General features: G+C 41.6%; 2 protein-coding genes across 10 annotated transcripts in view; one reads left to right on the top strand and one right to left on the bottom strand.

Moving 5' to 3' along the window:
* The window catches only part of SLF1 (SMC5-SMC6 complex localization factor 1), a 114,301-nt gene that overhangs the window by 46,917 nt on the left and 43,307 nt on the right, over positions 1-24,077 (top strand). For 8 of the 9 annotated variants that reach the window (XR_012513103.1, XR_012513102.1, XR_012513101.1 and 5 more), the window contains 5 exons: positions 3,910-3,963; positions 5,345-5,503; positions 7,342-7,505; positions 11,342-11,470; positions 12,270-12,435. Coding sequence is in view for 4 of the 9 variants with exons in the window: in XM_074383439.1 (XP_074239540.1) it covers positions 3,910-3,963; positions 5,345-5,503; positions 7,342-7,505; positions 11,342-11,470; positions 12,270-12,435 (672 nt within the window). In the remaining 5 variants the exon portion in view is untranslated. The remainder of the gene's footprint in view (positions 1-3,909; positions 3,964-5,344; positions 5,504-7,341; positions 7,506-11,341; positions 11,471-12,269; positions 12,436-24,077) is intronic. The other variant, XM_074383484.1, reaches the window with a different exon arrangement.
* On the bottom strand, positions 14,583-22,365 carry LOC141580795 (syncytin-1-like). The gene is made up of 2 exons (XM_074383570.1): positions 22,173-22,365; positions 14,583-16,490 (listed from the first exon to the last, which is right to left on the bottom strand). The coding sequence occupies exon 2, from the start codon at positions 16,483-16,485 to the stop codon at positions 14,758-14,760; it is 1,728 nt and encodes a 575-aa protein (XP_074239671.1). The 5' UTR covers positions 16,486-16,490; positions 22,173-22,365; the 3' UTR covers positions 14,583-14,757.

The following is a 24,077-nucleotide window of genomic DNA, read 5'->3' as shown; positions in this document are numbered from 1 at the left end:
CCTATTCAATATAGTACTGGAAGTTCCATCCAGAGCAATCAGGCAAGAAAAAGAAATAAAGGGTATTCAATGAGGAGGAAGTCAAATTGTCTCTATTTGCAGACTTCTAGTTGTAGGACTTGTGTAAATATTTCTTGTGTGGTTGGTCTGTTGGTAATGAATTCTCTCAGTTTTTGCTTGTCCATTTTTTTTGGACAATAATGGAGAAATATTTCTCCATTATTTTTGAAGGATAGCTTTTCTGGGTATAGTATTCTTGCCTGTTGAATTGGGTTTTGTTGTTGTTGTTTTCCTTTGAACACTATGAATATGTCATCTTATTCTTTCCTGGCTTGTAAGATTTCTGCTGAGAAATCTATTGTCACCCTAATTGGGATTTCCTTATATATGGCTTTATGCTTTTTCTCTTTATGTTTTTGGAAGTCTTTCTTTGTCTTTGACTTTTGATAAGTTGAGTATAATATGCCTTGGAGACCTTTGAGGATTGAATCTATTTGGAAATATCTCTTACAAGACTTGGGGAAGTTTTCAGCTATTGTTTTTAAAATAGGTTTTCTATGTGTTTGCACATCTCTTCTCCATCTGGAACTCTCAAAATTTGAAATATCTCATCATTTTATGGCTTCCCATATGCCATTTAGGCTTTTAAAAAAATTTTTGTCTGTATTTCAGAATACCTGTCTTCAAGTTTAGAAATAGTTTCTTCTGCTTGATCTAGTCTATTGCTGAAGCTCTCTGTTAATTTTTTATTTTATTCATTGAATTTTCAAGTTTCAGGATTATTATTTGGTTCTTTTCTATGATATCTTTTTGTTGAATTTCTCATTGAGATTATGAAGTATTTTCCTGCTTACGTTGTATTGTTCATCTGTGTTTTTTGGTATCTCACCAAATTTTTTCATATTATCTTTTTTTTTCCAGAAATTTTTTTGGTTTCCTTTTTGTTGGAATCCGTTGCTGGAGAATTATTGTATTTTTTTACAGGTGCCATGTTTTCTTGCTTTTTCACCTTTCTTGTGTAGTTACAGTCACTTCAAATTTTGTGGATTGGCTTTCATAGGGAAAGACTTTTCTCTATAGTTGTATCTATAGTGTTGCTTGGATTGAGTGCTTTAGTTTTGCCAGATGTGGGCACATTAATGTAGTATCCATATGATTTTTTCATCTGTAGTCATCCACGGTGTTACCTTTTTGAGATTGTCAGTGGCTTAGGCTGCATTTGTTAGTGTAGGCTATAATAAGTATTGCTGGGGATGTGGACACAGGCAGGTCGTCCTTGGGCAGCAGTGGTGGTGGCAGCAGGCTGTGCATGCTGGTTCTTGGGTCCCTGGGCAATATACTTGGACACTAGTCATAGTGGGTCTGGGTAGGCCAATCCCTGTGCCTCCTGGTGGCTTGCTTGGGTGCCAGCAGTGACAGCAGTGGAGTGGGTGGGTCCTCAGGTTTCTGTTTGGCGTGCATGACATTGGTGATGGCTGTAGTGGTTGCAGGCCAGTCCTCAGGTCCCCAAGCAGCAAACATAGGTGCCAGCAGTAGTGGCAATAGGCTGAGCAGACCAGGTAGCACATGTGGGTCGTTACCAGCAGCAGCAGCTTGACATGCTCATCCTTTGATCCCCCTAGTTTTGTGCATAGGCACTCCTGGTAGCTGGTGCGATGAGTCAATCCACAGGTTCTCAGATGATGTGCTGGGGCCCCAGCAGCAGTGGCAGTTGGCAGAGTGGGCTGTTGTAAGCCCCCAGATGGTGTATTTGGGCACCTGGTTGGTGATCAGGTGCATTGATCCAGATTTCACTGGATGACAAGTGCAGATGGCATTGCCAGAGGCTGCCTGTGGGGCAAACGTGTTCTTAGGCCCCTTACGATAGGTGTGGGTGCCAGCTGTGGTGAGTGAAGCAGGTCTGTTCACAGGCCTCATGACAACAGGTTCAGGTGGCTATTGCGTTGGGCCAGGTAGGCCTGTTATATGGCCTCTTGATGGTATGCACAGGCACCAGGAGTGTTGAACAGGAATGAGTTGATACCCATGCCCCCTGGTAGTGCACTTGGGCTCTGGTGCTGGTGCCAGTAGTCAGAGTGGTGGGCCTCTCCTCAGGCCCCCTGATAGTTCCTGCAGGCTCTGGCCTCAGCAGACAAGACAGTCTGATCCCCACGTCTTCGTATGATGCATTTACACAGTGGTGGTGGGTGGGGTAGGCCTGTCTTCAGGTTTCCAGATTGCTCTTGTGGGCACCATTAGCAGGCAGAGTGGATCTATCTTTAAGCCCTGGGACAACCCACAGTGGGCCAGTTCTCAGGCCTCCTGAAGCCATATGCAAGTGCATGACGATACTGCTGCTGGGCAGGGTTTTAAACACACAGAAACCCTGTCCCACAGGGTTTCTGCCAGTACCAGGGGCCCCAGGCAGGTAGTTCTCAGGATCTGAGGAGCTCCTGCTTTGGTTCCTTTTGTCCCCAGGGCAGCCTCCCTGGTGCAAGGCACCTCCTACTCCTCAGGATATAGGACACTGTGTAGGTGAGAGTGCTGGTGACCTAGTTGCATTGTTGACTGCAGCTGAAATCATGAAACTGCAGCCCTTTGGGTGGACAGGAATATCAGTGGGGCTTCTGGCTTGTGGATATGCAGGAACTGTTGGACCCCAGAGCAGGATGTAGTCTGGTAGTGTCTGGGCTTTCAAAATGGCACCATGCTTCAGCCTCTTGGGTGCCAGCAGATTTTGTGGGACTTAGCGAGTACTCTGTCTTTGGAATAATGCCATTGAGTGGGCTCCAGGGAACTTTCTAAACTAGTCTCTGGGCCTGTGAGGACTAAGGGGCTCTCCTGTATCTAGGATTGCAGGAATTCACAGTGGGAATGTAGACCGGTATAGATCTCTCTTTTTCCCATTCAGAGTGAGTAGTTTCTCCTGGCTCTCAGCCAGTTCTATATGAGCCAGCTGCTTTGCTTCTCTACCTTTGCTTGCCTCAGAGATTCCCTGTCACTTTTAAATTGTAATGTTTTTCTCTTAGACACCCTATTCTGTGTGTGATTATCTGTTCACTGTTTAAGTCCTTTGTGGAAGAGGTGAGTGCCAAACATCTCTTGAGTGTCAGCCATCTTGAAGACCCCTTCTTCTAGAGAATTGTCTTTTTTTTTTGTTTTGGTTTGGTTTTTTTGAGACAGGGTCTTGCTCTGTTGCCCAGGCTGGAGTGCAGTAGTGCCATCTCAGCTCACTGCAACCTCTGTTTCCCAGGTTCAAGCAATTATCCTGCCTCAGCCTCCAGAGTAGCTGGGATTACAGGCACCTGCCGCCATACCTTTCTAATTTTTGTATATTTCATAGAGGTGGGGTTTTGCCATGTTGGCCAGGCTGGTCTCAAACTCCTGACCCCAGGTGATCTGCCCACCTCGGCCTCCCAAAGTGATGGGATTACAAGCATGAGCCACCACTCTCAGCCTCAGTGTATTATCTCTTTTTTTTTAAATATTGGTTGCAGGTATTTTTTCAGGATAATCTTTTAAATGTGCAATTATAGGTGTTTTAAAACAATAAGGTAGATTTTACGTATGGTTGTATAGCAAACATAACTGATTTTTTTTTCCCGTGTACCCTTGTGCAAAATGCTCTCCCATTTATATTTCTAATAATTATGATACTAAGGGTAATGGACCTCTTCAGATCTTCAAAGTGAATATGACTTTATTATTGTAATTTAGAAGGAGAAAACAGAGCAATGTTCATAGTTGTGAGAGTGCCATTACCCAAAAACAGTAAAAGTTGCTATTTTGAGTAAATATGAGCGTCATATTAATTATAGGTATTAAGGTCTTCCTTTATCTGTTTTATATGTTATTCCAAGGCTTTGGGAAGCTAAAATGTATTTGTCAATCTTAAAATGTTGTTTTAATTATATGGTTGCTCTTTTGTAGGCTTTTAGACACAACTGCATTAGAATAGATAAACAACTGGTGTACAATATAGAGGTAAGGAATCTGCAGTAGCATTGGTAATGGAAGGGGAAAGAAGCAGCATGGTGTTTTGTAATTATTAGTCATTTTTTTGATGAAAAGTAATGTATGCACAACAAAGCTGTCTATCACATATGAAATATAGTTTTTCTAATCAGAAATGATACAAATATTCTGTCAAAACTTCAAAAAAAATTCCATATATTAGTAAAAGATGATCACAAATGTTAAAAACACATCTTGTGTTTATGACAGGTGAAATATATATCCCCGTTCTCATGTTTCCTAACTTTCATAATGACTACTTTTAGATTAAAATTTTTTGGTATGATATTTACAAAAGTGTATTTATTTTATATTGTTATTTGAATAAAATGATACCTTTATTTTACATACTTTCATTTCAGAACAAATAAACCCACAACACATATATCCAGTCCATTGTTAATTTAGGGAGAGAATGGGGCTTGAGGCCCTTGTTTCCTTATTTATTCTTCTAAACTTTTTTTTTTTTTATTCCAGATAGTCTTTTAGAATATTTTTGACTCAAATTATTCAGAGTAGTTACTTTTATTATTAAGAATGGTTTGACCAAGGGGAATGTATTTTCTGAAGCTCTTAGAGTTATATAAATGCACATCCTCAGAATGATTTTATGATTCTCCCAATCAGTTTTAACTTTTTACAAATATTGCTTGGTGGTGTGTCATTTCAAGATATTTTAATAGACAGAGTTCATTTTTAAGTTTAAAAGAAAACCAAAAAATAATTTTCACCTAAAGAACTATGTAGTTGTAACTCTTGAGTTATCTTTTTTATCAACCAAACTCTACAAATTCTTATTAAAGGTTTTCTTTTAGAGTTAGTATTTTCCCTTATTACTGAAGGCAACAGAAAATTATATTACAACTAATAAAATATGTTCATACCTGTTATCCTCTTTGAACTACATAAGCTCATCCAGCAGCAAGGGCAAGAATTAGCTTCATTTTACAGATGAGGAAATTAAAACTTCTTACTAGGCCAGGTGCAGTGGCTCATGCCTTGAATCCCAGCACTTTGGGGAGGCTGAGGCAGACAGATCACCTGAGGCCAGGAATTCAAGACAGCCTGGCCAACATGGTAAAACCCTGTATCTACTAAAAATGCAAAAACTAGCCAGGCATGGTAGCGCACGTCTGTAGTCCCAGCTACTCAGGAGGCTGAGGCAGGAGAATCACTTGAACCTGGGAGGCAGAGGTTGCATTGAGCCAAGATAATGCCACTGCATTCCAGCCTGGGCAACAGAGTGAGACTCTGTCTTGTAAATAAACAAACAAACTCATTACTAATTCGAGATTTGATTCCAGAGTTTAATCTTCCTTTTCTCTGAATCATAGAATCTTTCCTTTCTTAGGTTAAAAATGCTGAATTTCCCAGAGGTATATTAAATTTAATTGAAAGCCTCATAGAAGGACAGTTTTTTAAGGAAGCAATTGAGGAGCTTTCCACTTTGCAGGCACATTATATCCCTCCTGTATGCCTTCTTCATGCCCTTCTAGAGAACATTCTACAGGTAAGAGCAGCCTTAAGGGTTTATAATCTTGTTTTCAAAGAATGTTAAAATGTGAACATTTTCTCATTTTTGTATGTTTACAGATTTTTTTTTTGTTCAGTGTTTTTTTTTTCCTTTATTTTACTAATAAATGCAGTACCCATTTATTACCACTCTTCTGTTTTCCAGCTTTATACTAGGTACTACTCTTAGTACTTTAGCTTATTATTTTTTCAGGATTTCTAAGATAATTTTGTGTTGGGGAAAAAAGTTACCCAATTTTTCTTATGGCAGTAAAGTATCAAATATAAAATTCAGATTATAGTGATCTAGAATTACATTTTGTAAATTACTCCATTAGTATATTGGTATTTTTATTTATAGTATATATATGAACATATTCTTTTTAAAAAAAAAAAAATAAGACAAGGTCTCTCAGGCTGGAGTGCAGTGATATGATCATGGCCTACTGTGGCCTCAACCTCCTGGGCTCAAGCAATCTCCCTGCCTCAGCCTCCCAAGTACTATAGGATTATAGGTGCATGCTACCATGTCTAGTTAACTTTTAAATTTTTTGTAGAGATAGAGTCTTGCTGTGTTGCCCATGCTGGGAACATACTCAAACTGTGTATAAACAAATAGAAACAAATATTCAAAGATAGTTTTCTAATCATGCCCTTCATGAAGGTGCTAATTTGATAACAGACATAAGCTTTATCAGTTATGTTATGTTGGTGATAAGTAAGAGTGTTACATGAATAGTTTCTTACCTTTAGTTCCTTTCAGGTAACGTTTGAGACCTCTTAAATCTCACTAAAATTGTGAAAAGGAAAATATTTCATTTGCCTTAGGGTTCATCTAAGGTAGCGTTAATAGAAGAGATTAACCAAAGTATAGATAGAGTCTTCCCTTGCTGTCACAGGATATTGGTTTTAGGACCTTCGTAGATACTGAAATCTGCATGTAATCAAGTCCTGCAGTTGGTTCTTCAAAACCCGCTCTTATAGGAGAAGTCAGCCCTCCACATCCAAAGGCTTTACATCCTGCGAATACTTTATTTTTAAAGGTTTTCTTTTAGAGGTAATTGTAAAATTTTCCCTTACTACTGGGAAAAATATTTTCTCTTACTACTGAAGGCAACAGAAGATAATTAATACAATAACCAATGAGATATATTCATACATCTCATCCTTTTTGAACTATATGATCTCATCTTGCAGCAAGAACAGGGATTATCTTAATTTTACAGATGAGGAAATCAAAACTGCTTACTAAGCCAGACGCAGTGGTTGAGGCCTGTAATCTCAGCACATCGATAGGTTTCACATCTGCAGCTAAAAGTATTTACTTTAAAACTTAGTTTAAAAAAGTATTTAGTAGTAATAAACTATCTTTTTAGTTTTGGAAAAGTTTGTCTAGTGTATTTTGTTGCAAATACAAATATGTATTGTATTTATTGCAAAACTTATAAAAAGGCAAATCTGTATTGGTCATGTTTTTCGATCTGTTTCCTAAAAAAATAAAAAGTGAATGCATGAAACTAAAAGCATTTAGTTGCAGATGTGGAACCTAAGGATGTGAAGAATAGGCTGCATTTATTGGAAAATATTCATGTGTAAGTGAACACATGCAGTTAAAACTTGTTGTTCAGGTATCAGCTGTACATAGAGTGTGCCTCTCTCTTAGTTAGTGTATTTAATTAGCTAAACATAATACTTCCATCTGCTCTCATTTGTCTAAACACATATATTTGGCAAGAAAGTTAGGCCAGGGTTACCGTTTTGCTTTTAGACTGAATTAGCAAGTGAAATAAATTTTAGCTATAGTATTTTATTTGTTTGTTTATTTTTAAATAATAGGATAACATAGATACATTTTCTGGTCGATACTTTCATATATTGTCAGCTCTTCTTCACCTGCATCCTCCCTGGAAGTCTCCAGCCATGTCAAGATATTATTTAGAGTTGTTTCAGTGTCCAACTTGCATGAAAGGAGCATGGTCTTTAGTAGAAGTGCTTATCAGGTAAGGAATTTCATATGTGACAGTGCTATGTTTCATTGACTAGTTGTTACGCTCTAAGTATTTTTTTAAGATACTGATGAGAGTATCTTTTTTTTTTTTTTTTTGAGACTGAGTTTCACTCTTACTGTCCTGGCTGGAGTGCAGTGGCACAATCTTGGTTCACCACAACCTCTGCCTTCCTGGTTCAAGCGATTCTCCTGCCTCAGCCTCCTGAGTAGCTGGGATTACAAGCATGCACTACCACGCCTGGCGAATTTTGTGTTTTTAGTAGAGACGAGGTTTCTTCATGTTGGCCAAGCTGGTCTTGAACTCCCGGCCTCAGGTGATCCGCCCACCTCGGCCTCCAGAGAGTGCTGGGATTATAGGTGTGAACCACTGCACCCAGCCAAAAGAAATATCTCTTTACTTCCGGAAAAGTTTGTCTAGTGTATTTTGTTGCAAATACAAATGTATATTGTATTTATTGCAAAATTTATGAAAAGGCAGATTTGTATTGGTCATGTTTTTCAGTCTGTTTCCTAAAAAATAAAAAGTGAATATATGAAATGGACTCACTAGGAAGCCAAATCATTATTTTTAACAAAATATAAATTTCCATATGGTTTTTAAAATGAAGAAAATTAATTTATGGAATATGTATATCAGCTTTTTGTTATCAAAAGTATAGACATTTATAACTATGGTATCTATTTTAGGGCTTCAGTTATATTTTTTCAGTTAGCAATTTGAATTTTAAAACAGAACTTAATATTTCCTAAATATGTCCTCTCTTTCATGCTTCTGCACATGCTGTCATCTGCCTAGTCCTTCCTCTGTCTTTCAGACGTTATTGTCTCCAGAAATTCTTTGTTTCACCTTCTTTCTCCCTAACAGAAAATGTTTTCCCCTTGCTATTCAAATAACTATATTTGATAGCCCTTATTCTTCTGGGAAGATCTTTTCTTTTTTTGAGGACAGTCTTACTCTGTCGCCCAGGCTGGAGTGCAGTGGCCTGATCTCAGCTCACTACAACCTCTGCCTCCCAGGCTCAAGTAATTCTTATGCCTCAGCCTTTCAAGTAGCTGGAATTACAGGTGTGTGCCTCTATGCCTAGTAAATTTCTTTTTTTTTTTTTTTTTTTTTTTAAGTAGAGATGGGGTTTTACCTTGTTGGCCAGGCTGGTCTTGAATTGCTGATCTCAAGTGATCTGCCTGCCTTGGTCTCCCAAAATGGTAGGATTACAGGAGTGAACCACCACACCAGCCCAAGAAGATTTTTTTTTTTTTTAATCCATATGTCCAGTTTCAGGAGGTCCATAGTGAAGAAAGAAAGGACACCTGACTAACCGCACAAAGGCTAGACCTCTGGTTAGCTCTTTGAGATCATGAAGATTCACATTCCATCTTGGTTGTGATATATTTGAAGTGAGCTAATCAGTTAACTAGCATGCATTCGTTTTTTCAACAAATGCTTGAGTACTTATGGAGAGCCTGGCACTGTACTCTACATTTCAGGGATAAAAAGATCATTAAAATAACAGTTCTTGTACTATGAAAGTGACTGAGATATGAATACAATACCAGCACAAAAGTACAAGCCCAGCAGTATGAGCCCAGCATAGGTATATGATATGAGGAAATAGACTTTATGTGGCTGACATCCTTCATAATTTCCAAATCTATACCTCCCTTTACAGTCAAATGCCTTTATTTTAAAGTTCCCATTGCATAACATAAACTACTGCAGCATCCCATTATGTTAACTATTGCAGCAGCTACTTTATTGATCTTGGGTTTACCTTTTTTCCCTTTAATTTTTCTTCCAAAGAACCCCCCAATATGCTCTTTCCAAAGTAATCTGGTCATTTCCCATATTGAAGTACTTCATTGACTCACGTATTTTGAACTACTTACAGAAGACAGTTCAAATTTCTTAGCAAAATACATAAGACCCTTCATGCGTTAGCCCTTATGTATGTCTCAGTTCTCATCTTCACCACTTTCCGAAACGTGTCCAGTCATTATTTTCCACATCCTGACTTTTGCTCTTATGTTTTCCTAATTTCTGTTGCCTAGACTGGTGTGCAGTGGCACGATCATGGCTCACTGCAGCCTGAAACTCCCAGGCTCAGGTGATCCTCCCATCTCAGCTTCCTGAATAGCAGGGACTACAGGCATGTGCTCTCATGGCTGGCTAGATTTGTATTTTTTGTAGAAATGGGATTTCACCACGTTGTCCAGGCTGGTCTCCAGCACCGGAGCTCAAGCTATCTGCCCTCCTCAGCCTCCCAAAGTGCTAGGACTAAAGTCATGAGTTAGCATGCCTGGCTGCTTTGCTTCACCCTTCCCCTTCCCTCCCCTCCCCTATATTTAATATTCAATCTGTTCTATAAGATCCTTCATGCCCACATAGTTAATCAGTCTTTATGAAAACTGTCAGAGATAAAGAATGTAAGTTTCTTTGTATTATGGAATATTTCAAATAATATGCAAAAGTAGAGGGACTAGTATCACTTAGCTCATTTATATTCCTAATACTTCTTGAAGCACCACCCCAGCACCCAATTATTTTGATATGAAATCTAGGTATTTTTGTTTAAAAGTCTATTTTGAAGCTGCCCAAAATCTATCTCCTGTAGCATCAATAAATTCATCCAAACATGTATTAAGCATTTACATTCAAGGCATTATATTAGATATTAAAGATGGAAATGCTTAGGACTGAACACCTTTTGTAAGAGGGAAGTGAAAAAAAAAAAAGAAAAAGAAAACAAGACTGAGCACCTATCCTTAAGAAAGTTGTAGGCCTGATGTGAGTGACAACCTTAACTCAAAGAAAAGGGTAAGAGTAAGATAGTGGCAGCTGAGTTGCATTTTGAGGGATAACTATGGCTGAGCATGATGGCTCAATCCTGTATTCCCAGTGCTTTGGGAGGTCAGGGTAGGAGGATTTCTTGAGCCCAGGAATTTGAGACCAGCCTGGGCAACACAGGGAGACTTCACCTCTACAAAAAATTTAAAAATTAGCCAGGTAGGCCTGGCACAGTGGCTCACGCCTGTAATCCCAGCACTCTGGGAAGCGGAGATCGGTGGATCACCTGAGGTCAGGCATTCGAGACCAGCCTGACCAACGTGGCGAAACCCCATCTACTAATGCAAAAAAATAAAAAATAAAATAAAAATTGTGTAGAACTGTGCTGTGCTGTCTGACCCAGTAGCCACTAGCCATATCTATTTATATTTAAATTTCGTTTAGACGAAGTAATTAAAAATTTGGGTCCTCTGGTATACAAGCCACATTTCAAGTGTCTAGTAGAACGTGTACATCACAGAAAGTTCAGTTGGAAAGGACTGCTTTAGAAGACAGTAAAAATAATGAATTTTTAAAACTTTAAAAGAGTAGCCTTAAATAGTCTTCATTTACTAATGAAAAAGTAATCTTGGGTAAGAAAGAGAAGGATTCTGGCCAGTATCGTAAATTGAGAGGTTAGCTGGTCATTTAAATCAAAAGGATTTGATGAAATGAAATTTATGATTCTTTGTTCTCATTAGTGAAAACAAAGAATCATAAATTTCATCAAAAAGAGTACAAAGGGAGAGTACCTGATAGCTGTTAAATATTATAATCACTTGAAAAAATGAGAAATTAGATGTATTTATTAAGAATTAAGTAGTCATGAGATATTTGACATTTAATTTTTGAAGGAAGAAATATTAATAAAATTTTGTTGAACTTGCTTTATATTTTAAGAAAATTTTATTAAAATTCCAGCAATATTCTAGAAGGAGAAATATTTTGTTCACAAGTTACTTAGCGAATTGCTTGTATGTTACAGATTATTGGTTCATGTTTTTCAGGTCCTGCCTTTTCAATGAAAGTTTTTGTCATCAAATTTCAGATAATATTGGCTCTAAGGTGCTCCACCTGACACTGCTCAAATTTTTCTTTAATTTAATTGAAAGTGAAGTACAACATCTGAGTCAAAAGTAAGTTTTAATCACAAAAATCACATTTATCTAAATATCTTTTTTTTTTTTTTTTTTTTTTTTTTTTGGTAGGGGGAGATAGTCTTTCTCTCTGTCACCAGGCTGGAATGCAGTGGTGCCATCTTGGCTCACTGTAATCTTCACCTCCCAGGTTCAAGCAGGTCTCCTGCCTCAGCCTCCTGGGTAGCTGGAATTACAGGCATCTGCTACCACACCTGGCTAATTTTTGTATTTTTAGTAGAGACAGGATTTCACAGTATTGGCCAGGCTGGTTTTGAACTCCTGACTTTGCACCCACCTCGACCTCCCAAAATACTGGGATTACAGGCATGAGCCACCATGCCTGGCCAATTTCTATTGTTTCTATGCACCATTTTTTAGACTTATTGTACATATATATCTAAAAAGTCGCCTTGTTTTCTATTTTAAAGTAGATTTATTTTTAAAACATATTTCCACATATTCTCAGAGTGAGTGAAGGTTTATGCTCCTTTAAAAAATTTCCTCAGTTCACTTCCTCTATTCATTTGGATGGATAAGAGTGTTTTCATTTTTTAGGATTAAAAAAAAATCCTTAGTAATTGAATGCTTAAGTGAAAAACTATACCAATTTTAAACACTGAGTCTACAGCAAGTTTTGTTCCTGCTTATTATTAAGCATAAAAACAATTATGATTGTTATAGTCTTTATATTTTATGATGTGCTCAAAAATTGGTAGCATTTTTTTAGTAGAGACGTCAAATAATTGTCATGATCAAATTGGCATAAAGATGTCCTTTTTGTTTATATTTTAATTAGGTTGTATGACTGGTCAGATTCTCAGAGTCTGAAAATAACAGGAAAGGCAATGCTTCTTGAAATTTTTTGGGCAGGAAGTGAAACCTCCGGGCTTTTGACCAAACCAGTAAATATGCTTTTGGAATGGACTATATATTCTCACAAGGAAAAATGCAAGTCTAATGATGTAAGTAGGATTAATTTACAGATGAATAGTCTATGGAAAAAGCGCTTTGAATTATTTACCTTTTCCTCTCTCCTTGGTTCTTTTGATCACTTGAAAAAAGTTAAAATGTACCCAAACACATCATTGTTTTCTATTTAGTTTATCTAGTTTTAAGGTAAAAGGCCCTTGGAGACTGGTTGCTTCATGTAGCGTGTTTGCATGTAGTAGCTAGCGAGTTATTTGATAGTTACTAGATAGTTACTGCTAAGAAATCTCTAGTTACTTAACTTTCTAGATTTTTCCTTTTTTACAGTTTGATTAATGAGGAACTTAAGATTTAAAAATAAATGAGTTAATCCATACAATTTTGGGGGGTACTAATAAATATTAATATTTATTAGTATTATTTTAAAACTACCTTTTTGGATGTTAAGAGCTACTTTCTGAAATGTTTCTTTATAAGTAGATTTTGCCTGTCATTAGAAATTTAACATACAGTGATTTTAGTGTATTATCTATCTCAAGGATAATAGTGTATAGCAACATGCTGTGGCACATTTTGGTTGCCTAACGTATATTAGTCACCTTTTTCCTTTTCAAAATAATTTCCCTTTGGGGAAACATAATCATGTTATATGCTTTCTTGTGTTACTCATTTTTACCCTTTTAATTTTTTTTTACTTTCTTTTCTATCTTCTTGAATCTTCTTTTTAGTCTTCATTTGTAGTATGTGCACTTAATATAAATTACCTATTAAGTACAACTTGACATTCATTTCATAGTTTGATACTTTAGAGTGCTCTATTTTTTCCAACATATTTTCTATTGTTAATTTATATTTTTCCCTTTGATCCAAGAGATATTTTTAAAGGGTATTGTAAAATTTCAAAATAGATAGGTTTTGTTTGTTTGGCTGCGCTTTTTTTGGTTAATTTCTAATAATGAATTATAGTTAAAGAATGTACCTTATGCGATCTTTGCTTTCTGAAATTTACTGAAGTTCTCTTTTTGGCTCCATATGAGACTAGGAACCAGAATGTGTTTTTTCTGTTGGATTAGATCAAACTTAATAATTATTTTACTCAATCCTTCTGAATCGACTTTGTTGATTTGCTCATCTATTTTAAGTTTCTGCTTTATATATACTACTGACACCTTATTCATAACTGATACATCATGACTGCTAGTTATGATCCTGTAACTGCTAGTTAGGTAATATCTTTTTCAGGGATCATAAGCATAGTAGTTAGGGTAGAGAGCTCTGATGTCAAACTACCGTGAAGTCTATTCTCTCTTAATGGAAGTGCCTATGTAGTTTCTTGTCAAATATTTCCTCAGATTCGTTTTCTCTTCTCTGCTTTTTAAATTACCATTAAACTTACGTTATACCTTTTCTTCATATTCTCTGCATTTTTCACCTTATATCTCCCTCTGCCTTTCTCTCCCTCTCCCTCTTTCTCTCTGCCTCCCTTCTTTCCTTCTCCCATCTCTCTCCCTCCCTCCTTCCCTGCCCCCCCATGTAAATATATTTTTTTTCCATACTTGCCACATTCCAATAGTATTTTCATCTAGTTTTTAGTTCATTGGTTTTTTCCTTCTGTGCTCTGTCCCGCAGAGCAACAAACAGGAACCCGAGCAAGCCTGTCGTGGATGAGAAAGGGATGGGACAAGAGGCGCGAAGAATGGCAGCAAGACAAAAGTTCTGATCAAGCTGCAAAGTTTATTTCAAAATGGGTTCCTTATATAGGGAGGGGAGAGGGTAGAGAGGGGAAAGGGGAAGTAGTTCTGATAGGCTGGGAGACGAGTGTTTAGCTCATGATCAGCTACCCCATTGGTGCAGCCATGCATGTTCTGTGCGTGATCAGGTCCTCCATTGGTGGCCCTGAGGCATGTCTTGCCCGTGATCAGGTCCTCCATTGGTGGCCCTGAGGCCTGTCTTGCCCGTGATCAGGTCCTCCATTGGTGGCCCGCCACCACGCCCGGGGCATGCTTTTGGCGGGGAGGGCTGATGCAACCTTTTGTTCCAATAGCATCAGCTTAGCCTGGGTTCCCAACATCTCCTCCCTTTTTCTTTAAAAAAGAGGAGGCGGACCTTAACCAGCTAGGGGAGGTAGAGGCTGTGCTCCTCCTGAGCCTTAATTTTCAGGCTTACAGGTACCTTTTTGGGAGGAGAGGATTTTTCGAGTACCAACCTCTATGCAAGCCAGCTTACCTCTCAGGAGACTCGACAGTAGCCTTAGTAAGGCCTCTCCTTGCAGTGCCTTGCCTTGCACCTAGCGGTGTCCATTACCTTCGTAAAGCATAGTGTCGAGCGGTATGCTGCTCCCGTAGGAGGGGAACCGGCTACAGTCTGCCATATTCTAGATCACGCGTTGCTAGTTGGTGATAGTGGATTTGTATGGGCTTTCCCAGTAGGGAATTGAGCTGATCCCTGATTAACGCTGTTACTCGTCTTAGGATCCAAGGGGCAAAAGAGAAGAACAGGATGATAGCGAATAAGGGTCCAAGGAAGGGGAGGAGGTAAGGGAGAAGTCCATTGAGGCCGGTGAGGAAGGGATTGTCTGCAAGTGCCTTGCGTCTTTGTTCGAGGTCTTCTTGTAGATTTTTTATTTTATCTCGGACAATTCCTGACTTGTTGGCATAAAAGCAGCAACGTTCCTGTAGAGCCAAACAGATACCTCCCTGTTCTGCAGTGAGTAGGTCTAAGCCTCTTCTGTTTTGGAGGACTACTTCGGCTAGGGAATCTAGTTGGTCCTGTAAGTCATTAATGGTGCTAGACAAGGCTTGGACGTCGTTAATAAGTTGATGGGAAAGTTTTGTGTAAGATTGAACAGCCACCCCGAGTCCTGCTGTACCGGTAGCGACTGCTGTAGAGACACCCAATCCTACTAGCAGGGGAATCAGTGTAACGGCTCGTTTCTGCCGCCCTGCAATATAGTCAAAGGTAGGGATAGGGACAGGGTCATCACTAGAAATAATGTCTATATCTGGCAAGAGGGCGGCTAACACACATGACCCTGTCCAGTTTGCAGGCAGAGCAGTAAAGGCGAGGTTGTTGCCGCAAACAAAAGCTTGGCCTGGGCCAGGGCAAAGGGCCTCACTGTGGTTGGAACTACTGGAGCAGTTTACAAAGTTGGCAACGCCAACCGGAATATCAAAGCTGTTGTTTTGTGCACCTTTAAAGAAGCAAGGGTATACTTGGGAAGGCATGGGCTGGACTCTAAAGGGTAAGCTGGGGGTGCAATTATTTTGTGAGGCATTAAAACTAGATATATTGACAGGGAAGGCTAGGGGCATGGAGGTACCTTGATTTAAGCATAACCAGCAATTTTGGGCTAGGCTGGGGTTGGAGATATTGAGGGCCTGGTGGGTGGCTGACAAAATGTCAAGCATTTGCGCATCAATGTCAGGTCCTCTTGGTTTTGAGCGAGCTAGGGGGTGGTAGGATAACTTAGGGAATTGGCTTTGAATAATAAGCTCTATTTGTTTTTGTACATAAAGCTCTCTCACAGCATCTTGGGGTCCGCCACCGTCGGAGACGTGAATAGGGGCTTGCTGATTCCAACAAACCGATTTTCCAATCGTGCCATCGCATCCGGCCTGGAGGACCCCATGAGGTTGTAGGCCGCTGGTGACAGGATTGGTTTCTGAGGTGCTCATTGTTCTTTGTAGAATGGCAGTAAAATAAGTATTATTGTCAAGAGTACACTGTGAGAAACTAGAATAGCAGGAGGAGTGCATCTGGGGTTCAATGTTGCCTCTGCACTCGCTTGGGCACGGGCCTGGGCGGCCATTAATGACCGGTATACTAGGAGGCTTGCGCACACAAAGCCACTTAGGTGAAGATACTCCATTCCAATTGGTGTCATAGGTAAGATAGGCATTTTTGTCCCCACAATCTGTTACCTGAGTGTAAGTTGGGGTGGCGTAATTATTGGCCTGAGTCCCCCCTTTACAGTCACATGGCGCTCCAAAGAGGTCAGTGTAAATGTCTCCGGATGGCTTTCCAAGTCCTCCCTTTGTGACTGGGCAGAGGCGTGGGTGCAGTAGGAGGATGAGGATGCAGAGCATTCTTTCTGGAAGAAGAGAAAAAGGGGGGCTCCTCAGGGCGAGTTTTCTGACCCTGGGGCTGTATTTGGATTAGTTGGCCCATTACACAAGGGGGCTGAATCATTGACGTGTCTAATTAGTCGCTCAGGGAGCCAGCGGGGGCCATCCTCCTTTTGATCGTATATGCAGGCTGAGCCTCGCCCCCATATGAGAACAGGGTCAGGGCCCTTCCAAACACTGGTGAGAGGGTCACGCCACATAACCGTAGCATGCTGCTGAGAAGTTTGGGGATGCCATAGACGGTCAGCTGCCGAGCGACCTTGACTGTCAAGCTGTAGAAAATTTAGTTGAAATAGGGCATGACTAAGAAGGTTTCTGGGTTGTTGCATAGAAAACCCAAGGGGGGAGCGGGCTAAGCGACTTAGGGCATTTTTTAATGTTTGATGAGCTCGTTCAACTACTCCTTGACCCTGGGGGTTGTACGGTATACCAGTAACATGTTTGATTTGGAGTTTTTGGCAAAAGTCTTGGAAGTTTTTTCCAGTATATCCTGGGCCATTGTCTGTTTTAATGGTGTGCGGTTTTCCTATGGTAGCAAGACAGTGGATAACATGAGAGATAACATTTTTTGATGCTTCACCTGTTTGGGGAGTGGCTAAGATAAAACCACTAAATGTGTCAACAGTAACATGAACAAACCTCTGTTTTCCAAAAGGAGTAAAATGAGTGACATCCATTTGCCAAATGGCATTGGGGACTAAACCACGGGGGTTCACGCCAAGATGGGGTACAGGGGTGGCTACGACACATTGTTTGCAAGCTTTTACAATATCTCTGGCTTGTTCTCTAGTAATTTTATAGAGTAATCGTAGGGTGTGTGCATTGAGGTGATGTAGGGTGTGAGCTTGAGTAGCCTCATGTATTGGGTCACTTATAATGGGGAAAATCTGTGTGGCAGCATCAGCTAAGGCATTGCCTTCAGCCAGGGGTCCTGGAAGATTTAGGTGGGCCCGAAGATGTCCGATAAAGAAAGGGTGTTGTCTGTTTAAAATTAGCTGTTGCAGTTTAGAAAATAAGGGGGTAGCATTGGTTGAAGATTTGATAAAGGGGACTGTCTCCAAAAGAGGGACTGATTGAGCAATATACGCACTGTCAGTGTACAAGTTAAACGGTTGGTGAGCTAGAACTGTGAACACCTGGAGAATAGCATAGAGTTCAACAAGTTGAGCTGACAGGTAGGGGGATTTTATTGAGACGGGTTGATTATCAATAACGTATGCAGCAATTCCGTTTGAGGATCCATCAGTGAAAACTAGCGTGGCTTGAGGAATTGGGGCAGATTTTGTGATCTTGGGGAATATGAACTGGTGAAGCTTGGCAAATTGGATAACAGGGTCACTGGGGTAATGATTGTCTATGTCTCCTGTGAAGGAGGATAATGCAATGGCCCATTCGTCAGAGGTTTGCAGGAGCCAGGTTAATTGATCCTGGGTGTATGGAATGATTATAGAGTGGGGGTCCCTGCCAAACAGTTGGCGGCCAGTGTACCGACCCTTAATAATTAACATGGCGAGGAGCGAGGGGTAGGTGAGTAAGACTTTTGATGGGGAGGCAGGTAGATGGAGCCAAAGGAGGGGGCTTCCGTATTTAGTAGGGTCTGTACCGTTTGGTTGCCAAAACACCGCGGTGGGTGTATGGGGAGTTGGGAGCAAGAGGAGTACTAGGGGAAGGTTATACGAAATTTGTTGAACACTTTGATTTTGGATGGCCTTGTTGATGAGGGCTAGAGATTGCTTTGCCTCTGGGGTCAGTGCTCGAACCGATAAAGGATTTGGATCGCCTTTTAGAATATTGTTAAGGGGAACAAGGGCACTGGTGGGCAATTTTAAATAGGGTCGAAGCCACTGAATGTCCCCGAGTAATTTTTGGAAATCGTTAAGGGTTTTTAAGTGATCAGTTTTTAAGCAGACTCGGGGAGTAAATACTTGCTGATGGTGTAACTCAAATCCTAAATAAGAAAATGGCTCAGACACTTGTACCTTGTCTGGAGCAATTTTTAGTCCATATGAGGTAAGACAGGATATAATGTGAGCATAGCAGGCCTTGGCTGCCTCGGCGCTATCACAAGCAAGAAGGATGTCATCCATATAATGGAGGATATAGGCCTCTGGCCACTGGGATCTTACTGGGGCAATGGCGGCAGCAACAAATTTTTGGCACAGTGTGGGACTGTTGGCCATGCCCTGTGGCAGAACCTTCCACTGATAACGAGGCATAGGACTTTGGAAGTTGATTTGAGGGACGCTAAAGGCAAAGTAAGGTCTGTCTTCAGGGTGTAAGGGGATGGTAAAGAAACAATCCTTAAGGTCAATAACAATTTTGTGATAGTTTAGGGGAATGGCTACAGGAGAAGGAAGACCAGGCTGAAGGGCTCCCATGGGGACCATTACCTTATTAACGGCTCTCAGATCTTGTAAAAGACGCCAGCTACCTGATTTTTTCTTAATGATAAATATAGGAGTGTTCCATGGAGAATTTGTGGGCTCAATATGTCCTGCTGCGAGCTGTTCCTGTACTAACGCAATGGCAGCGAGGGTTTTCTCATATGTAAGTGGCCACTGATCAACCCACACAGGGTCTGTAATTTTCCAGGAAATTTTGTCAGCGTGGGGTACAGGAATGTCAATGGCCGCTACGGTAAATTTTGGTGGAATCCTAGGCCTGTTTTGTCTTCTTTGGGGGTAATAGTAATGGGCTGGGTGATTCCTTGATTATTTTTTCCCAACCCTTGGCCGGGGAGATACCCCTGGCTTAGCATTTGGGTCATGACAGTATCGTTGGGACTGCACATGACAAGTTTCATTTGAGAGAGGATGTCCCTTCCCCAGAGATTGACTGGCAGATTGGGGAGGACATAAGGGGTAATGTGACCATTATTGCCTTCAGAGTCCTCCCACTTAAGCATTTGAGCACTTTGTTGGGGGTTGGTGGCCTGGCCAATACCGCGCAGGTGAGTAGCAACGGTTGTTAACGGCCAGTTCCTCGGCCAGTGAGTGTAAGATATAACGGTGGCATCGGCCCCTGTATCAAGAATGCCAGAAAAGAGCTTACCATTTAATTTAAGTTCCAGGGTAGGTCGTTGTTGGGAAATTTGTTGAACCCAGTAGGCATCAGAAGACCCAGGGGCACTAGCCCCGCGGTAGGGCTTATGGAAATTGGAGTTAATTTGTTGGAGGGGGAGAATGACTATTTGAGCTAGTCTGGTGCCCTTTGGGATGGTGACTAAATCTTTAGTTGTAGAGAGAATGATATGGATTTCTCCCTCAAAATCATTGTCCAATATGCCAGGCAGAACTTGGATCCCTTGGAGGGTAGAGCTGGCTCTGCCTAATATGAGGCCGAATGTCTGGGGTGGTAAGGGTCCATATATTCCAACTGGAAGTATCAGAGGGCTATTTTGGGTGGTTAGTATTGTGTCGGTGGTGGTACAGAGGTCCAGTCCTGCACTGCCCGCTGTTGCTCGCCAGAGGTCTGCGACGTAGCGGCGTGGTTGATTACTGGGAGGGCAGGGGTTGGCTGGCGGTATTGGGGGGTGAACTGTGAAGCCCCGGAGTTCATCCCGGTAGTGGGGCCCTGGGGCTGGCCCCTGTTCAAGTTTCCCTGCCTAATAATGGGTTGTCCATTAATGTCTAATCGAGAACGGCATTCTGAAGCCCAGTGAAATCCTTTTTTGCAGCGAGGACATTTTGTTGTGGGACCTAAATTTTTTATAAGGCTAGCCTGTGGGGCATTAGGTTGAGTTGGGAGTTGAGTAGGTGGTTGTATTTTTTGGGGGCAGTTTCTTGAAAGATGGCCGGGTTGGTGACAATTATAGCAAAGGCGGGCCTGGGCTCCAGGCAGTTGCGCGAGGGCAAGATTTTGGAGGGCAGCTCCTATGGCTAGGCCAACAGCATGGGCAGAGCCAATACCAGAGCAGAGGCGAACATAGTCGCAAAGCTCCTTCTGCCTAAAAGGCCGAATTGCACTTTGGCAAGCGGGGTTAGCGTTTTCATAGGCTAGGTGTTTTACAAAGGAGCTCTCACTTTCCCCGGAGCCAAAAAGGCGATCTGCCGTCTCCTGGAGGCGGCTTACAAAATCACTGTATGACTCATCGGGGCCTTGTCTAATCTTTGCAAGGGAAGTAGTAGCTGCTCCCTTTTGAGGGAGTCGCTTCCAGGCTTTTAGGCCTGCGGACTGAATCTGGGTTAAAAGCCCTGGGGGGAATTGGGCCTGTTTGTCATTGTTCTGATAAGGGCTGGCGCCCAGGAATTTTTTAAGGGTCCATCCTTTGGAGGAGGCCTTACGCGCGTTGCGCTCTGCAAACTGTTTGGAAATATCCTCATACTCAGACTTCCAAAGGATATTGTCCCCTCCGCTCAGCGCAGCACGAGACAAGAAAAACCAATCACTAGGGGTAAGCCATCTTTCACTAAGACTCTCTACAAGGGCCACGGTAAAGGGGGCAGTAGGACCATAGTTAGCAACAGCAGTTTTAATTTTTTCTATGGTCTTTAGATTTAGCCGCTTATAGGAATGGGTGTAGGTAGGCTCAGTGGGCTCTGAGCTTTCCTCCTCCTCATCCTCTGAGTCAGATTCTCCGGAGTCTGCTTCCTCCTCCTCAGGGATGGTGTGTGTGTCAGGGTGAGGAGACGCTCGGCCCGTGGTATTGGAGCTAACCTGTCCCTGACTTCTGGTAACGGGAAAAGCCATAACTCCCGCGGGAGGTAGAAGGGCCAAATCGGACAGTTTTGTGACTAAGGTTTTAACCCCATCAAGAAGAGAAACAGTCTCATCAATGGGACCGGAGGGTTTGGCTAGGGCTACACCGGGCAAGTTTGGGGCCGTGGGGGAACCAGGAACGCCTGAAGTAGGGGCATGCAAAACAGGAGCCGCAACTGCCACTGGGGGCACTGCTGTAGAAACATAGGGCGGTGGCCGGAAAAGGTGGCAATGCCGGGGTGTTAGTTAATTGGGGCCAATCAGGGTTGTTATATTGGGCAGCTGCCTCTTCCAGATCTGCTTGATCGGCGGGATCTAGTTGATCATCCTGACTACCCGAGTTATGGAAGGTTTTAGAATTAGCAAGCAAGGGCAAATGTTGGGGCGGAGTATGCGCCCGAGAATGAGGACTTTGAATGGGGGGGTCCGTAAGGGTTGCAAGGTTGGGGTACAGTGAAGACTGCCCTGTATCATCTGAACCAATGTCAATTGCAACCGAGGGGCAGGTAGAAGGGGCCCTAGAGGGAGGGCGAGAGGAGGCCTTTTCAGAGGTGGTAATTGTTACAGGGGCTTGTCTAGATGGAGGTCGGGAGTGGCTAATAAGAATTTTGTGACCCTCCTTGCAGAGGCGTTGAATGTCAGGGGAGTCGCCCTGATTAGTAAGGACGTCCCTTATTAAATTATAATAATTAAAAGTGGTGATCGGAATAGTCTCAGGACCAAAAACACGGTAATAGTCGTTCAGACAATCACCAACACGTCCCCAAACACGGGAGTCAATAGACCCTTCCTGGGGGAACCATGGACATGTTTTAAAAATGAAACTAAAAAAGGAGACAAGGTCTTTCTTGCGAACCCGAATTCTACGCACCTTGAGAGATTCCTTTAACTGACTTATAAAGAGATCATTTTCACTGTGTGAAGATGCTTGTCCCATGATTGGGTCTTACCTGAGTAATGCCGCCGTCGAAATGAGGAACGAACTCCAGGAGTCGGCTCGCGGTCGGGTGGTCCGCGGTGCTCCGTGCGGGGAATCGGTTAATCGGGACGGCCGTGCAGGGAACCGGTTACAGGGGACGGCGGTCCACGGAGGCCGGCATCGAGCCCCACGTCTGGGCGCCACTTGCTCTGTCCCGCAGAGCAACAAACAGGAACCCGAGCAAGCCTGTCGTGGATGAGAAAGGGATGGGACAAGAGGCGCGAAGAATGGCAGCAAGACAAAAGTTCTGATCAAGCTGCAAAGTTTATTTCAAAATGGGTTCCTTATATAGGGAGGGGAGAGGGTAGAGAGGGGAAAGGGGAAGTAGTTCTGATAGGCTGGGAGACGAGTGTTTAGCTCATGATCAGCTACCCCATTGGTGCAGCCATGCATGTTCTGTGCGTGATCAGGTCCTCCATTGGTGGCCCTGAGGCATGTCTTGCCCGTGATCAGGTCCTCCATTGGTGGCCCTGAGGCCTGTCTTGCCCGTGATCAGGTCCTCCATTGGTGGCCCGCCACCACGCCCGGGGCATGCTTTTGGCGGGGAGGGCTGATGCAACCTTTTGTTCCAATAGCATCAGCTTAGCCTGGGTTCCCAACACTTCTGTATCCAATATGTTGTTAAACATGACCAGTATTGTATTAAAAATTTTTGTATTTTTTCCAGTTAATAGACTTTTTAACTATTCCAGACTGCTATGACTTGTTTTTATGGTTTAAAGGTTTTCTTTTGTCTTTGAATGTGGCAATGACATTTATTACCTATGTTTGATTATTCCATATCTGAAGTCTTTGTGGGTCTGTTTCTGTTGTTGTTTTTTTGCTATTTCTTTCTCTTGTGCTTTTTAGTTTTCTGTTGCAAGCTTATCATTCACTATATGCTTTTAAATTGCATTTGAAAAGTTATTTGTAGAAAAAATATGTGGTAAAAGCCAGAATATCTTCCCCCAGAAAGAATTTCTGTTTAACTTCTTCCAAGTGCCTGGGTATATTATTCATTAAGGACTACTCTAATCCAATGTCTATGTTTGAGGGACTCTAGATAGTCCAATGAAGTAAAGGGCTACATGTACATTTAGTTTTGCTTCTGATGTGTGAAGCCCTTAACTTTTTCATCCTATGAGAGATTAGGCTTTGGCCATGACTTTTTTTTTTTTTTTTTTTTTTTATCTTTTTGTCCTCTGTGCTTCAGAAACCACAGTACTGTATTCTAGCTCCTTCCTTAAAATCAGCAAAAGCCCTCAGTATCTTTGAGTGCCTTGCTTGAATACCTCACTAAATCTTGGCCTAGCAATTCCTCATATTTTATTGTCTTTTTTTCTGAAATGTTTTGCATATTTCATTTAACATTTTTAGCTTTAGTTTTCTTCTCTAAGTGGGTTCACCTGAGGCCAGGTACAGTGCTGTAATCCCAGCACTTTCATAAACTAAAGTGGAAGGATTGCTTGAGGCCAGGAACCCAAGACCAGTCTGAGCAACATAGTGAGACCCCCAACTCTACAAAAGAAAAGAAAAGAAAAAGCTAGGTATGGTGGTGTGCACATGTATTGGTTTTAACTACTTGCTTGGGAAGCTGTGGTAGGAGGATTGCTTAAGCCCAGGAGTTGGACGCTGCAGTGAGCTGTGATTGCACCGCTGCATTCCAGCCTGGGCGACAGAGGGAGACCCTGTCCCCCGGCCCTCAAAAAAAAAGTTTGTCTGAATTACCTAGGCCTTCATTAGAAACAGAAGTTCTTGCTGGTTTTTCAAAAAAATTCTGTTTAGTTATCTGAGGAAGGCTTCAAAAAAGAAAAGTTCTTTTTGAGGTACTAATTTTTTTTTTTTTTCTGAATCAGCATTAAAAAGGGAAGGTTGCTCAGGAGTATAGCTAGATTTC

This window comes from Saimiri boliviensis, chromosome 1 (genome assembly GCF_048565385.1).
Source record: "Saimiri boliviensis isolate mSaiBol1 chromosome 1, mSaiBol1.pri, whole genome shotgun sequence".
NCBI lineage: Eukaryota > Metazoa > Chordata > Mammalia > Primates > Cebidae > Saimiri > Saimiri boliviensis.
Note: the sequence above shows the minus strand (reverse complement) of the source record. Positions and strands in the feature narration are given on the sequence as shown.